The 17659-nt window shown below is 43.5% G+C and overlaps 2 protein-coding genes across 2 annotated transcripts; one reads left to right on the top strand and one right to left on the bottom strand.

The window, feature by feature from the left end:
- Positions 1-2581: 2581 nt before the first annotated feature.
- On the top strand, positions 2582-4045 carry LOC115769463 (putative odorant receptor 65b). Its single transcript, XM_030714276.1, is given in 8 exon segments — positions 2582-2712; positions 2770-2910; positions 2998-3178; positions 3235-3351; positions 3398-3522; positions 3576-3895; positions 3898-3941; positions 3974-4045. Coding segments are annotated over 8 exon segments (1131 nt in total).
- Positions 4046-8162: 4117 nt separating this feature from the next.
- LOC115769461 lies at positions 8163-11390 on the bottom strand. The gene is made up of 3 exons (XM_030714274.1): positions 11006-11390; positions 10799-10927; positions 8163-10668 (listed from the first exon to the last, which is right to left on the bottom strand). Exons 1-3 carry the CDS (start codon positions 11388-11390, stop codon positions 10121-10123), a joined length of 1062 nt encoding a protein of 353 aa, XP_030570134.1. The 3' UTR covers positions 8163-10120.
- Positions 11391-17659: the final 6269 nt, after the last annotated feature.

The following is a 17659-nucleotide window of genomic DNA, read 5'->3' as shown; positions in this document are numbered from 1 at the left end:
GCTTGCATAATCTGTGTGCTGAAATCTTTGGCATCCACTTGCGCATATGCATGGGCAGAGTACAGCAAGTGAGCCGCAGTGCCCGCCAAGTGCAGCTATGTGCGGCTCCAGACTCAGCACCCAGAATCCAACTCCCAACCCCGTCTCTAGAACAATAGCCCGGTCGCGCACAATGGAGCCGCGCAGGCAGCGGAGGAACGTAGCTGGAACTGAATGGCCGCCACTCTCATAATAGAGTCATAAAATTTTAGTGCGCCGCTTGGCTAAACCCTCTCCCGAAAGACCCCCCCATGGCGCCTGGGACAAGAGTATCCGCGTCCACATCCACAAACACAACCACATGCGCGTCGCAAGTCCAAGTTCAAGTCAAAGTCGTTTCGCTTTGTTGGCCATTGTCCCGGCCATTTACTCGGACCATAGAAATATATAATTGTGATTAATTATACGACATAAAAATGTTTTAGATTCAACATTTTGATGCATTTATTAACCGAAAAATCACTTGAAATGAGCGGTTTTTAAACATTATATTGCGCCCCCCGGGAACAATGCTTGAGGAGACCAAAGAGCGAGAGGAGCGGGAAGCTATGGGACCGTATTTGCTGGTCTGTTGAATGTTTGTCGATGGTCGATGGCCTTTATGTGGCCAGCACAGATCTATTATCAGTTGTAATAAAAGTTTACATACTTTTTTTGGGCGTTCCTTTTGCTTGGCTAAGAGCAACAGCAGCTGAGCTTAAAGGCATGCCAGGCACACTTTTGCCTATCATCATGAATAGTTTGAATATGTCAAATTATTTTTAATAGACCTACGTAAACAAGTAGTTGAGTAAATTATGATCGTATCTTTTCGTGGATAAAATGCAGACTTTTGTATTTATGCTCTTTAAAGTACTTAATTGAGTTCATGGCCCATTGGCTGACTGTCTCTGGCTGTTTGGCTCCTCGACTGTCGAGGACAATAGCGCACTTGGAGCAGCCGCTTCGTTATCACACAACATGCCAGCACATGGGAATTGTTGGGTCGCCTGCTGAAGATGCCGCCTAAAACAATGAATGGGGACAGCAAAAACAACAATTCATCGACTGCAAATGCGTCTGTGTTGTAGCATTTCATGCCCATCAAATGCATTGACATTGAACAATTGCGCGTAATGTTGTCGTACACTTGACAAGCGCGCAAATTGTAGTGCTACCTGTGCCAGGTACCAGATACCTGGTACTACAGCTAGCAGGCAGTTACCAGGTAACTGCCGACTCTGTTAGCCTGTTGACTGGCCAAAGCGAAAGCTCGAATCTCGATCACCGCTCTTTTCGTCTAGCCGTATGAAAAAATAGCAACAAAAAAGAACATCTAGCTTCGGCTTGACGCATTTTCGATGCTCTTACAGACTTGACTTTTAAATTCATATGGCTTGTTTGAACTTATTGGCTTATTGAACTTGGAGTAATGCACTGGGATATTAAATTTGACTGAGGCGAACTATAAGTATGATTACACCAACTACTTTTACTTATGGATAGTTGGTAGAGCCAAAAATATGATTTCCAACTTTTTGACAAATTCACAGTATCCTGTGTAAGTGTATTAAATCAACAAGTTGGGACAGAATTTGATTGAAATTGGCAGAGTTGTCTGTCTCAGAGTTGTCTGTCGTTGATTGTCGGACTATGTTGCGGGGCCTAATGAAGCGACGACATTTGCCGCAAAAACCTGGACATGGCACAAACGAATCGGACATGTCAGCTCGGCATTGGCCATTTGCCAAATATGCAGCGACAACTAACCGCTAAATGCTATCCAGATTAATAAGCCCAATGTGTGGGCGATGCTATCATCAATTGAGCATTGAGTTCAGGTCGAAAGATAGCAAAAGTCAAATGTTATTTGGCCATGCGGCCGGGCAACGTTCTTAGCCCGAATATCGTTACGTACCAAACTTGGCCAAGGCAATATTTTTGCAAGCCGTTAAAGATTTGCACTGCCAACTGTAAAATGCATTTTTGTGCGCCTTAAATGGACCGAGGAAAAAGTAAGCAAAACGCACGATAAAAAGTGGAAACTCCGCTGCCACTGTGGATAAATGTGTCTAAGTGTGGGTAAACTGGCAAAACAGCCACAGTCAGGCGACTGCAGACTGCACACTGAGAATATATATTTGCAGCGCAGAAACCCAAGTTATGGTTTCTACTGTATACACATATTTAGCAGGAATAGCGAACGAATGAGTATCAGCCAACCTAATTGAGCCTTGCGCTATAAATTTCTAATATGCATCGCAGCCCATGGCTTATAGCAGTTACAGGCCATAATAATCATTAACTTTGGGTGCAACTGGAAAATTCAATTGTAATTTTAGGACTGTCAGCCTTCCATATGCTTAGCTCACAAATGCCCAATCAGTTCCTTAACGCATAACAGCAGTTCCCAACTAGGAGCCATAGAGTCAACCTACAACTATAAAATGAACTCCCAAATGAATAACGTTTGATGATTCTCAGCGTTGCCTATACTATACTATACTATATAAGCAGCTCGACAAGTGATACACAATTTTATAATTATTATAAAGCTATCACAATGTGGGCCTATCGAGCTCCTGACGAGAGTTGGAGACGTATTTATGAACAATTTAAGGACTTTTGGTTGGTGCTCCATCAAAAGACGCATCCGAAACATGCGTCAACCTTTTACAATCGCATACAGCTCACGTAATACATACAAAAATATAAAATTGATGTAGTTTACTTACGTAACACTTTTTGTAGTGTCCTGTGGAACTATCCCAACGAGGAGCAGCGCCGCCTGTCCTCGCGTCGGATTTGGCATACTTTTATTTCGATTCAGATTAACGTCTTTTTTCTCACATTCTTGTTTGCGCTGCCGGAATCGGTGGACAATATAGTCGAGTTGGTTCAAGATAGTCTATGGATGATTGGGGTTCGCTTTTCTCAGCTCTGATTTTTTGCAAGCAATCGAAAGTCTTCCATTTGCAGACCCTCTATATGTTATTTAAGTGGCACTTCTTTTACCTTTTATATGGATGACATTGATGAGGTTATCAATGATCTGGATGCCTGTCACTGCGAGCCAAAGAGTGGACCGACGGTGGCAATCATACGCTCCGAACAGCGCTGGTTCTTTTTGATGGAGTCCGCACTGGGATTGGCTTGGCATGTTGGCATAATAATGTTCTGTGTCTTGGTGGTATTACAGCACTTTGGACAGGCCAGAAGTTGCCATTCCATGCAGTTTGTCCTTTTCAGTGGCACGATCCATCCCAACATCCCATCGCGCACGTTTGCATTTACATTTGCTTACATTTGCTTCTTTCTATTCTACAATATGGCGTGCATTCTATATACCGATATTTTCTCATTGCACTGCTTCGCACAGCTGGCCGTCAATCTGAAGATCCTGTGCATTGAGCTGAACACCTTTGCCAAGGCTTATCACGAGGACGAGCAGCAGTATCGCACTGAACTAGGTCGATTGGTAACATTTCATCAGAGGATAATTTAGTTAGTGTCTGAGTTGAGTAGTAGCATTACCATCTAGATACCTCTTTTTACAGCATTGTAGACCGCACCAACGAAGTCTTCTATGCGCCGCTGATAATGCAGATGTTAACCGCGTTCTTGATAATATCCCTGTCTACATTTGAAGCACTTGTGGCCAGACATGAACCCACTGTGGCAGCTTGATTTATCATATTTATGGTGCTATCGTTTTGTCATCTCTTCTATTGGTGCCTGTTTGGGGACATGGTCACCGAACAGTCCGAGCAAGTTTATTCCGCCTTCGATGCGTACGATTGGTCACCAAGCTCAACTGTTATACAACGAGATATAATATTCATGATGCACCGCGCACAGCAACCACTGTACTTGGCCCCTAGCCCTTTCCGCCCTTCAATCTATTTAGTTATATGGCTGTGAGAGCCCGAACTGATCTTGATCTATTTTACTCAAGCAGTGTTATAGTATACTGACACTGTTGCTAGAGAGCCTGGATAAGGCAAGCGCCACAATATTACTTGAATAAAATACCCATTGTTACCCAAACTACTAAGAAGTCTGACGTCTAGCTTATTCTCCTCTGCTTAAGGTTAAGGTAATTTCTGCCTGGAAGTCTTAATCGCTGCTCATAAAAAAATCCACGTTACTTGACTGCTCCTGCTGCATCCCTGAGTCGCCAAAGCTCTTGCAGCTGCAGCTATTTAGGATTGCCCACGGAACCAATTGGCAGACGGTTCAGTTTGGTAGCCGGGCCACCAAAACTATTTACGTTTACAAAATTATATTGTACTCTGGCATTTTTATCAATATTTCTCAGTTGAGCTGAAAGAAAGTTTCGCAACGAGGTTGCATTTTATGCATGCGACCCCGTGAGGTCGCCCCGACAACAGCAGCAGTCGATCCAGCTTCGAGCCAAGTCCAATAACTGTGCTCATAAATTGCAATTGTGTGGAACGGGGAGCTTGTAGTACTTACTGGAAGCTGGTTTGGCTGCCCGGCTGACAGGCCTGGTCGCCTGGCCGCCTGTCTGCTCCGTCATTAGCTTGATTGAATCTTATTGTTGGCAATTAACCTTCGCAGCTATAAGGCCAAGTAGCAGCAATAGGGGCAGCAGCAGCAGCATTTCTGTGCCACATCCTGGCAATCATCCATGGGTAATAACTTCATTTGCCACGACGCGCATGACACATGACACAACATGTCATCTGCTTATGCCAAAACTAATTGCCAGCGACAAGTCGCCAGCCTCAATTAATTAGCGAACGCTAACTGCGGACTAGGCTACAGCCAAAGCCAATCCGCAGTTGCATTTGCATGCGCACGAAACGGGGCAGTGTTTGCGGATCGTCTCAGCTGCACAGCCGGAAAAACGGGCACAAACACAAACATGACGTGCCATGGCAAAAAGTAAAAAGCTCGCATATTGTACACCGAATTTCACTTAGGAGCAGATCAAGGAGCGCCAATCCCCATCAGACAGCAGACAGCGGCTAGCGGACAACGGACAGTCGGCAGCCGACAGTAAACGATGGCTAAGTCGAACAGCAAACGATTTGTCAGACCGCAGCTCTGCAGCTCATTTAAGACTCCACTTCCTACTTACGTTTGAATATTCCTATTCGCATTCGCAATTGCATTTTGCCAGTGTTTACTTACTTAGCACAGTTGCCCTCCTCCTCCTCTTCCTTCTCTTCGTCCTCCTCCACCTCTTCCTCAGCCGCATCCTCTGCCTACTCCTCTGGCACTTCAACCGCATCGCATGCAGATGCTGCGCCTTTGTCATGACATGACAGCAGCCTAATTCATCATTATGGCTACACGGCGCTGGCTGGCTTTGGAGCTGAATGAGAGTTTTGTCGCGACTTTCGCTAGACGTTTGCATGATGCGGTTTACTCCAATCCCCCTTCCTCTGCCCATGGGTTTACTGAGCATCTGTGCAGCCGATCTCGTTAGACGGCGTGCCCGTGCCTAGCCCGATTCCATGCTCCATGCTCCTCCAGTGATTCATTCATGCGCAGTAGTTGGATTTTTCGCTTGCATGCAGCTGACAATGATGATAATAATGATGATGCATGTGGCTGCAGTGCGAATAGCATTTCGATCACGAGAGAACCTGGAGAGGGAACTGTATGGGGGCCGTACAAAGTGCACTGTCGATAGCCTGATGATTTGCCTGTCGGCATCAACGAGGACGACGACATTATCGTCAGCTTGCAGTCAGAAGTCAGAGATGTCAGCTGTGAGCCGTAGCTCCTCGCTGTACTTCTTATCCGACATTGTATCTTTCGGTGTGGGCTTGCCGAAACCAATGGAAAGTTATTGAAAGCCTGTAGGCCTGTCAATCTATTGTGTCTTGCTTTCCCAAAACAAACTTATTGCAACAACTCTATGGCTGCACAGAGTTCGACTTTGATGGCGCAATAAATCAAATGAATTGAGCTGAACTCTTCAAGTAATTAAACCGCTCTCAAGCTACAGAGATTCAATTTTAATTGGCTTACAAAATAAAAGCGATATTAAGACCCCAGAAGGTCACAGTGGTGTAAGGGTCACTTTAAAAAAGACAAATGGAATATGATCACGGCTTCAGCTTGTTAATAACAATGAAAAATCAACTTTGACATCATATTTGTTGAAACACACACAAATTATAACAGGTAGATTTTCAATGTCTAAAGAAATAGGAAATACTTACCTTATAATAGCCAAATTCCTAATTCTTCCGAAAAGGTAGAGTTTTCTCTACCTTGCCATATATCTTTTAGACATGCGCCAATTCCCGCGCAAGGAAAAGGTGTCAACTCTTTAGTTTGGCGAACTCCTTAATCATCGTAGCGTATAGCCCAAATGCCATGCACGACTTCATTATGAGGCAGCCGCAAATGAATCATCAACGTCAGCTGAAACCACTCTCATTGCTGGCAGCTGCACCCGGCACCCCATAGATAGCTCGTGACATGGGACCTAGACTTTAACTAGGTTCGATTGGTCGCCAAACTTCTGATTGGTTTTTCTCTAAGCTTTCGTTTTGGCTGCTCATCAAGCGCGCTGGAAGTGCACGAAAATGTGCCTCAAATTTGTTTGCGAAACCAACTGGCAGCCACGGATGGAGCCAATGGAGCGTCCATTAAATTCCTGGCCGGTTGTCGCTAATGAAGTCATAAAACCGCATGACATTTTGGCTACCTCCACAGGAAAGCCCCCACGAAAAACAGATCTCACTTTTTTTGTTTGTTTTTGTGTCAGACGATCCTGTTGTGTTGTGCTTTGTTGTATTGGGGCGCTGTCGTACACACAATTGTCTGGTCCAGAGGATTGTTGTCCAAGTCCAGTCGGCTCGATCGTTCCAATATGCAAATGGACCTCCGCCCGCTGCCACCCACAGACACAGCGACGACGTCAACCAGCAATAAGGAGGACTAAGTCAACGACGACGACGGAGACGACTACGATCCATATGTCCATATGTTCATATCGCCCATGCGATCTCTCGCTTTCGATTGGCTTTACGACGTCGTGGCTCCGGAGACACAGACGTGGCTGGAACAGAAGGAGGGGTACATTGGCCAATCTGGCTGCGCTTATTTTTCGGCTCAGCTTTATCTTGCCAACTGATTTTTTGTGCATTTCATTTCGGTCGCTTCGTGCTGCAAATATGCAAAAATTGTGGTAATACCAGAGGAGGAAACGGGGCACAGTGAGCTGCTACACGTCCGTGGCACACGTTCCGAGGGCCTTTCGTGTCATAAATGGCATAAATATTCCATCTTGACCGGGCAACCTAAATATTTTCCCTGCACTCTCCTTTCGCCTCGTGTCGTGGGCTGTCATTGATTATGCGGCATAAGAGAAAAATTATAACAATGTGCGATGCCAAACTTTCACTTTTTACTGAGCAGATCTGAAAATGAAATTAAATCGTTTTTCATTTTTATGTCTTTCGGTTCGTATGAATGCTGACTTCAGAAGGCAAGATAAAGTTTATGGCAGGTCCGGGATCACGCAGGCTGTCGCAAAGGTAAACTCGAGGAATAAACAAAAAAGAATCGAGCCTTACTCGGGTGACCCCGTCAAATCTATAATCTATATATGGGTTTACCATGACAAAGCAAATGCACAGAAATTGACCGAAAGCTTTTATAATAAAATGAATGCATTCAATTTATTAATTGATTATTCATTGCAATCAATTTGCTAAATTGTTTTCAAATAAATACAAAGCAATTTAATATATTTTTTTCGCGTTTATTTGTTTTTTTTTTATTTCGTTTTATTATTCCTTTAATGGATTTCTTTTGTTTATTTCATGATTTTGTTTTGCTGTGTGCCTAAATTATTTTTGCACAATTTAATGGATTTTCGTGAAAATTATTATTTGTTTGAATTTTTCATTTTTGTTTTGGATTTTGTGTACAATTTTCCATTTGTCCACATAATTAGTTAGGCTATATGCTAAATTGGAACATTTCGAGTTGCATTTAGTAGTTGAATTTGCGCTTTGCTATTTATTAAACTTGATGTTTGAGTTATTCATTATAAATGCTAGTTAACGTTATCATTATTATTGTTATTGTTATGATGTGAAATGTGCATTTAATGAATAAATATTTAAAATACAATATTGCAGTTCTGTGTCTGTGTGTGCTTTTTTTCGCTTCTAAAACTAATAAATGCACAATTGCATTTGTAGTAAGCATAAGATTAAATCGAATGATTAACTGTAAGCTTTAAATTTTATGTATTTTTTACCGTTTTGTTTAACTACTAAATAGTTTGTACATAGCAACATTATGACTTAAATGACTAGTCTTTGGTTGTTGTTGTAAATTGTTGTTGTTGTTGTTGTTGTCGTTAATATTGTATAAACAAAACAAATACTTGAACTTTAAAGAGGAATGTTTTGTTTGCAAGTTGTGCTTATACAATGCCCTACGTAAATTATTTATTCTTAAGTTGAAGAAACACTTTGCTGCACTTTGCTTTGGAACTAATTGCCAATTGGAGCAAAAATTGCAAAATTGCAAATAAGTACGTTTTTATTTACAGCGTATATACAATGGCAATAGTTGTTTGATTGTTGTTTTAAGTACTTTTGTTGTAGTTTTTGTTGTGGTTTAAGCTTATTTGATATGCATGACATGAATTTTGTATTAACTTTTATTGAATGCAACTTGAAATGTTTAAATGTTCCTGGGTTTATTACGAGTACTTTAACGATTATATTAACTGGGCAATTTTGGGGCAAAACATTTGCCTTTTAGAAAGACAAAGCCTAAAGTAAGGCCCACAAAAATGTTTCCAATATTTGCAAAGCTTTCGTTTTGAGCTTAAGTTCTTTTTTCTGTCTTTCTTCGTTTTGCTATGGCAATCTAAACTATTTGCTTTTGTAATTACAAAACAAGAGGAATGAAGTGAAAAGCCACAAAGTTTTGTGCCATTTGCAGCCGAGAACATGCCAGCAAACACAGAGCCATACAAGCAGATACCAGTTAACACACACATACACACACACACATACACGTACAGACACACACACACATCAACTCACACACATACAGACCCAGAGACAAAAGCTTTAAACGAAAATATCTATTTAGAGCAACAAAAAAACTCAAGTTATAACGTTGCCATTGCGTTGAACGACTTATAAATACCCTGTGCCCAAACAAGGCGTCATCACAGTAAAGTAAAAAAAAATATTATTATATAGATAGATACATACAAGTAGTTAAGTTGGCAATTATCTGGCATATATTGTACTCTTAAAGGCCTAGTTCTTCTTCAAGGCCAGCCAAGTTGGCTGCATAGCCAATGCAACCTTTGTCATACTCTGGCATATATATGCATATATAGGATATGAAATGGACACACACACGCTCACACATGCATTCACACACTTTAGCAACGATTTAAACTTGTGGCATCATCGACAGAGTCGGCAGTTGCCAGTTGCCAGTTGCAAAAAGCTGGAAACAAAAAGCACGCCCTTTATTTGCTTTAATCTGACAAAATCCCTGTACTAATGCCGAACGGCAATAAAGGATAAAACGTGCAAGGCATGTAAAGAGCATGATGCCACATAACCCGCCATCAGCACCGCTCCCCCTACACCCATTGACGCCCTCTCTGCCCCAACCATCCTTGTCTGGGTGTCGGTTTTTGGTTTTGTTGGCTGCTTCGATAGTTTGCACAACGGAAGTGGAAGTGACACTAAATTCGTTTCGGTTTTCCCAATTGGAGACACAGACACTGGCACAACACACAAACAAATAGACTGGCACATACACATTCACACTCACCCGTGCTCACACACTGTGGATGTCAGTCAGACACTGAAGTGAATCCTTAGACGCTTATGGACTGGTTTGCCGGCTCCCAGCAAGCAAAAATAAAATATACTTCACAAAATGTTACGTGTAATCCTTTTTATGATCTGCACCAGAATTTGTGCGCCGCATTTTAAGCAGCCAGTGTTGCCACAGTGTCCGCATATAGGTATGTTGCAGCAGCATGTTGCCGTGCAACATGTCACTGCCAGATCCAGCCGCTGCTCAGGCTGCGCCGACGCTGACGTGCCCAGACGCAGCTCTCGGCCGTTTCTCAGCTGGCGACCACCATAGTGCCGGCCTGCGGCCAATGGGTAGTGGCCTCGGTGGGCGCTGGCGATGACGTGACCGACGACAAGGAGTTGGAATTGGAGCTGCTGTGCAATTGCTGCGGCTGATGATACTCGGGCTCCTCATATGCGGCATCCTCGTCGCAGTCATGCGGGAAATGCGGCGGCGGGGCTGCCTGGTGCTGGTGATGATGATGATGATATGGATGGAAGAAGTGTGGTGGTGGCTGCTGATGCTGTTGCAGCTGCTGTTGGCTTGGCGGCGCGCTGCCTGCCAGCGATGGCGTTACGGACAACATTGGCGCAGATGCAGCCGCCAGCGTGGGCGGCATGGGCAACGGCAGTGGCAGCGGCAGCGGTTGCAGCCCGCGTATGCTGTCCGCCGGGTGCGCCGTATAAATATTGCTCCGTCTCAGATGATTGTTGTTGTTGTGGGCGCTGCTACCGGCATTCGATGGGCCACCACCGCTGCCTGTGCCCGCTCCATTGCTGTGGGCGCGTTTGTTGCGCGACCACCACTGCACGTGTGTGTCTGCAACGAAGGATGGGGTAAAGATGCACAAAATGGTGGCAACAGTTGCAACAACAAACGGTGTGCGCACAGTGGGTCCAAAATGAAAGGACACTGTGCGTCAATGTGCCTGCAAGAGCTCAGTACTTACCATTGCGATTGTTGGACGACTTTTTGCGCCGACAACGCACCACGGCAATCATGATGATGGCGCCGAGCAACGCCGACAGCACTGACACAATGATCAACGTCAGAGGCCAGCCCAATTCTGTAGCCTTTTCTGCAGGAGCGGAGCGAGCAGGGTGTTCGGTTAGAGAGTGCAGTAGAGAAAAATAACATGGACTATTTGTTTGCTTACCTATCGTGCCCTCGAACATGAAAGTGCTCTTGGTGGGCATGGCCCAGGAGCATAAATCACATGTGGTTAGGCCATCGCTCAGCACGGGCTCATCTACAAAGAAGGGTGGACGGGGTGGTGGGGGCACGAAGCGTCCATTCCACAAGCCCTGCTCGCTGGCATCGAAGGCCATTGGCGAGCCAAACAAATCGTCATCGTCATCGAAGATGTCAAATGTCACATCCCCAAAGCTGCTCAAATCCTCCGCCGAACTGGCCACCAAGCTCTCAATGCGCGGCGGACTAAATGTGGGCAGGGCGGGCGAGACAGCGGCTGCGGATGCGGATGCGACTTGATTTACAATGTAACTAAGGCGAGCATCGTTGCCTGGCAGGAAGCTGACCATTGTCGCCGTCGTCGTCCTGGCGCTGGAGCTGGAGCTGGTGCTGGAGCTGACGCTGATGTTCGCAATTGATGGCATGCTGGGTGCGGGGTGGCGAGAGGAGGTTTCTGGGAATTTGCTTGGTGTGCTGCCAATCCTTTGACTACTATTGCCTGTTATCGCCGCTGTCTATTGCAGCTGTCTCTTGCACATTTTGAACGGATTTGCGCCAGCTTTGCCGTTGCTCTAAATGGCCTGACAAAAAAAAAATTGAACGAGAAAGAGAAATATGTTAGTCGGGCCAATTAAAGTCTTAATTGTGCCGTCAATATGAAGGCTTTCACATTTTTCATATCTTTGGGCTAAGCCTAAGCTCAGCTTCCAAACGCCCCGCTATTGCTCGAGCGCTAATCCTGCCCAGCCAATGCTGGATTAGGATTGGAGGATTGGCAACTGGCGTCATGCATCACATGCCACAGCCACGTCAGCAATCGTTTTTCAATGACTGTTTTGTACCTATTTCCAATTTGTTTGCCCCAACTCTGGCCATGCCCCTAGAAGTATCTCACAAATACGATAGATACACGTGCAGTTCTCAATCACCTAACCTCCCACCCCGCAACTTCTGATGCTGATGCTGATGCTGCTGTCGTTGTATCTTTTCAGCTGGAAATTGAATTTTTGAGCAGCACCGGCAGCTCTCTCAACCCAGAGAGCACTCCGCACACAGCTCTTAGCTACTCCCCACATCGCAGATGGCAAACGCTCCTAACAAGAATTGACAGCTTGACAGTTTGATATCAGTCTGGAAGTCAGCATTAGTTACAGTTGTTGCTACTCTTCTTATTGCTCTGCTCGAATTTGGTTTATTAAAAACAACCCGGAGCCAGCACGAGAGTCAGGATTCTCTTTCTATCAGTTGACTAAGCGAACTCAATTTGCGAATCGTTGTGAAACAATAATCATGATAAATTAACACTAATTTGCAAGCGACAAGTGCTGCATTTCTATTTGACTCCAGCCGGGCGAAGCGCAGTGGCTTACTTAAAGAGGGGTACGAAATGATAACAAGTGTGAAGACCCTGCGGTATTTCATGGCCAGTTGCTAACTACACTAATAAATAGGTGCGAACAAGTTAGAATTGCGTGAGATACAGAAAATTGGTGCGGATTGCAAATGTCATGAGAACTGTTCTCCATTTGATAATAGACTATAGCTATTACCGCTACTTGAGTCTTGGGTCTTAGCCAAGGTTACAAGCCGAATTCAACCGAACCAGTTCGAGCACGGTATTAAAATTCATGTTGACCGAACCGCAAACTGTGCCAGCTGTATAAAAAACAAGCAATGTGATACCCGAAACAAACCATATTTCTTCAAATTTGGATTGGTTTTAAATAAAAAGCTTTGGAGGAAGACACTGCCCTTTTATACATTTTTATAATCATTTTTGGTCAAGTTCAATAAAATGTAGCCCGCATCTTGTAAATGACATACAAGGATTGCAATATTTCCGGTACAGCGGTCAATTGTAAATGGTTTGGGTTACAACTGGGCTCAAGAAAAACGAACCCAAGGGCAGGGAGTGGGCTCAAGCCTTGAACAGAGCAGCCAAATGTTTAAATTTGTAGCCCTGTCGACTCTACCAGATTCCACTGCACATCATTCACAGTATTCGCATTATTATCAAATTAAAAGTTAGCAAAGCAAAGTTTCGTCACTTGTCATAATGATGCCCCCGCCTGTCCCCCTTGAAGCCGACGCCTCTGTCTGAGGCAGCACCTGAAAGGCAGCAATCGGTGCCATCCACTGAAACATTCGGCACGTTTCTGGCATTAGCAGTCCGGACATTCACCGGCAGTCGCCGAACTTCAACGCCAAATGAAAAATGCAACTTCAGGTGAGGTCTGGTTACCCCCGAAAAAAACTACCGTTGCACTTGCCACACGCGCCCCGCCACGCCTCGTCGCATACGTATATTTTTATATAGATAAACGTAACTGTATGGAGAAGTAGTTCATATAGTATGTAGAAGCTGGAAAGTTTTCACGTGGCAAATGGTTAAATAATATTTTTGCCAATGGCTGCAACTGCAACCAAACTCCAAGCCTCACACAAAAGGCCAAATGTGGGTCTGGGTGGTGCAGCCGGTGGCGGAATTGAGTGGAGTAAACGATATTTAGTCATTCTCGAAAATGAGAAAACGTGATGCGCATAAATTGACGCGACCGCGCCGGAGAAAGAAAGAGAATTTCGCTTCACGCAAGCGAATACGAATGCGAATACGAATACGAATGTGAATCTTTTTGAATGAATGAACACGCAGACAGCTGAGCCTGAGTGAAGCAGTTGGCGGAGTACCTGGTCTACTCCTTTTTGGCCGTGTGGGTGGTTGTAATTCTTCTTCGTTTTCTACAGCTTTTGTGCGACGTCTTTGACGTCGGCTATTAATAAATTTATTTCGCTGCATGCCTCAAATAAATTGTAAAGTCACGTGATTTTCGTTTTATTTTTATTTTTTGATTTGCCTCTGATGGCAGTCGCTGTCGAGTGGATACGGCTGGGCAATGTTGCGACAGCTGTCAGCTGCCAGTTGCCAGTTGCCCCAGCTGCCAGTTGCCAGTTGCCACATGCCGCCAAGTGCGTGGGCGGCGTCCAATGTCCAAAACGTCTTCAGTTTCAATCGTTTTGGCGGATTCGTGCCTCGGGCGGCAACCGGCTGCCTGCCAATGTTTGCCAATTGAATGGAGCCCGCACAACGCCCACCAAAAACAAAAATAATACAATGTAACAGTACATATGACAATACACAATAAAAACACACAGAACACACGACAACAAAACCAACAATTCGTTGTATTGTTGTTGCCAGAAAAGCAATTACACATGTCCTACGATTGCCGCCTCGCTGTATGATATTTTGTATTTTGTATTTGTCCTCGTATATAAATACACACACGTACATCCACGTACATACACACCCACCCACACATACATGCACTGCTTTTTAATTAGTGCAAATGTTTGAACATTATTTTCGTCTATACATTTATTTCGCATATTTTTATTTGCCCTGTGCGTAAATATAAATGGGGTCATACATATTGAAATTTAATACGATATAAAGCCAAGCGGCGCGTAACACCACACAATACTTATATTTATACACACACATGCACACGCACACACTCGCACCCAAATACACACACTCACGCCCACACACACACACAAACCCTCCCACACGCATTCGCCCCGCTCATAAGTATGCCAACATGCCAGAAAATAACTACATAAACACGGGACATTGCCAAATGTTTACAATGCGAGTTGGCTTTTAATTTAATACTGGAATTTACTGGGAATTGCCAAAAAGGCACGTAGATTAAACAATCATAAATACTTTCATTTCAACTAAAGAACTAAGATCATAAAGTCTTTGAAAAGTTAATAACAACCTTATAATATGAAAGGGACAAGAGCAACACATTCAATGAATGAAACGTAATTATTTCTCATATTTAGCATAATAAACTTGTATACATTTAATGGACCTATGACAAAATAATTCCAGTTATTGGTAATCTTAGTGTTGCACATAAAAAACCTGACCGGAAATAACAATGTTTTCCATAAACTAAATCAAAATCTAGCGGAAGTAAAACATCAGGAACTCTCTAGTAACAATAAAGAGGCTTAGGAATAACAAGTCCATAAATGTGATAACCAAGCTCGATAATATACACACGATAAGATTATTCGAATTGAAATGGCCTGCTAATATGGCCCAAAGCTTGTTTTTATTTTTGGCAAATCGAAACATTGGTTAGCCACAATAACTGAATTAATTTTTCTATTTATGCATTTTCCCACGAGTGCCTATCGAAAATGAGAGCCATCAGATAATATTACATAATGAAGCGCCAAATTTGGGCCCATAAACAAGAAATTCCAGCCAAGGATGCATAGGCGAATGCCAGAATTGGACAGGACGGAGCAGGACAAGCGGACTGACACCCACAATCAAATTTGATTTCACTTGCTGTCAGTTTCCCTGAGCTGTCTGGCATTTTAAAGCATAGACGAAGGATGTTCATGTTTCAGCACAAAACGTGCCTTGAATTTCTTTATTTTTTCGGTACTCAGTTTTGTTTATTTTTTTTTTTTTTAGAAACTTTGGGGAAATAACAGAAGGCAGCAGAAAGGACAGAAATTGTTGTTGCTGTAGGTTATGGGAGCTTGGTAGCGAGAAGCGGTTGGGGCTGGACATAATTTGCACTAATAATGAACCAACTGGGAAATAGAGTCTCGGCCTGTCATGCCTGATGACTGGACCAAAAGCAGAAGTAAAAGGTCCCATCCTCATCCTCATCCTAGCCCTGGCCTAGTGTAGTAGGTAATGGCAAAGCTTTTGTGCCAAAGTAATTGAGTTAACTAGCAAAAATATAATAGCATTCCATGACATTGAAGCTGCTCAAGAGAGTGAAAGAGAGAGGGGGAGAAAAAAAGAGAGAGACAGAAAGAATGACAAGCAGTCAGATAAGAGCAGGCAACTCCTAAGACAATGACAAACGGGGATAAACTTTCAGATACTCATAGTCCGAGACATACGAATGCATGAAAATTGAAATTTTATTCAAATGCTAAAGCGATAAAACGGCCAAACTCGACAAAAAATATAGATTTACATTAATTATGAGCGAGACGGATAGATAGAGTGTAACAAGTTGGGCCCAGTCACCGGAAAAACTGGAAAAAGAAATCGTCTCTGAGGAGGCACTTCGACAACTGATAAACTCGGCGTTTTATTGCCAATTCAAATTTAAATCAATGAAGGGCAAACGAAATTTGGTTATTTATGGTTGTCGCACAGCGAAACTACAGATTGTTCAATCTACAGATCGATCGATCGCTGTTGTTAGTCTTTTCAACATATGCATAACATTGATAAACGAAGCTAATGAAGCAAAAGACACAACCACTTGATCAAGATGGGACTGCAACATGACGGGGCAATAGAAAGGGGCACAAACTGAGGACTGAGATTAGATAAGCTGCCTGAAGACAAGCAGATTTAAGTTAACTATGCTGGAAAGTCGACATTGTTTAAGGCAAAGCTAAATAAAGTAATCAAATTGCAGTTGTTCAAATTATAGAAGACAAAAAACACCTATTAATTGGCCAACGATAAGATTGTAATTACATTTGAATTATGCTAGTGTTAAGTTCTAGGAAATAATAACTAGCACTCGCACAGTAAGGAGACGTGCTTGCCAGCAGCATTTCAACTAAGATGTTGTAAACTATTGATTGAATATTTAAGCTACTTTAAAGCAACCTTTCAGACTCTCAGCCGACATCCAGTAACTAGCTTCTTTGTTAGTGGAAAGCAATTTTGATAAGCCGGAGCTTAAGTCAAAATTGATCAAATGTGGATAAGGGAATAAGGAAAACAACAACGTAAAGCTGGCTTCCAAACATATTTCGACAAGTTTTGGGACTGGCAACCGGGCGAACAGCACACACATAACGCACACACACAGCGTGTGGGAGCTACTTGAACCGCCAGCTTGTGTTCCCAGATTCATAATTTTTAACAAACAAATCGCTTTATAATCCCTTTTCAAACAGACACAGGCGAGGCGAGCAAGCGAGCGAGCGAACTCAGGCAGGCACTTGGCTTCATTCTAATCCTTAGCTGTCAATAAGACATTAATGCTTCAGCTTCACACACAGCTCAACTTCTCAGCCAGTGCTGCAGGGTGGAAGCGCTTGAAAAGGATTTGAAGTCGAGGTTTGTGTTTTGGAAATGGAGTTGATGATGGCAATGGAGCTGTAGATGTGGGCGATCGAGTTACAAACGCAGCGCTGCCCTCGCTTTGTTCTTCGCGCCTTTGATGAGTGGAAAAGGATGCCAGGCAGTCATATAAAATAAACAACACATACACGTTCGCTCCACACTTGTTGAGCTACAGCCATAAAAATTGGAATCCATCCAAGGGAAAATTCTATTTTTTCTTCAGATGTCTTTCAGCAAACGAAACCACTTGAAGTTTTGGGCTGCGTTTTGTACTTCACATGCATATTTATGATATGCTTTATTTTGTCTGAAATCTAATTTCGACTTGCAGCTGCTGGTCCCGGGACACGGCATTAAAGCTTGCCACAGCCTTAACTGAGTGTCTAATGCAATTTGCTAGCGCACAAAACTCAATAAAGAAACCAGCTTTGGGGTGCAGCAGTGCGGGAGGTAGGGGGCGCAGAACGTGTATGGCAGCAGCGGTTGATAGATTCG

The sequence above is a fragment of the Drosophila novamexicana genome, unplaced genomic scaffold, assembly GCF_003285875.2.
Source record: "Drosophila novamexicana strain 15010-1031.04,08,12 unplaced genomic scaffold, DnovRS2.1 tig00004554-arrow-pilon, whole genome shotgun sequence".
NCBI lineage: Eukaryota > Metazoa > Arthropoda > Insecta > Diptera > Drosophilidae > Drosophila > Drosophila novamexicana.
This window is presented reverse-complemented; position numbering and strand designations above follow the sequence as displayed.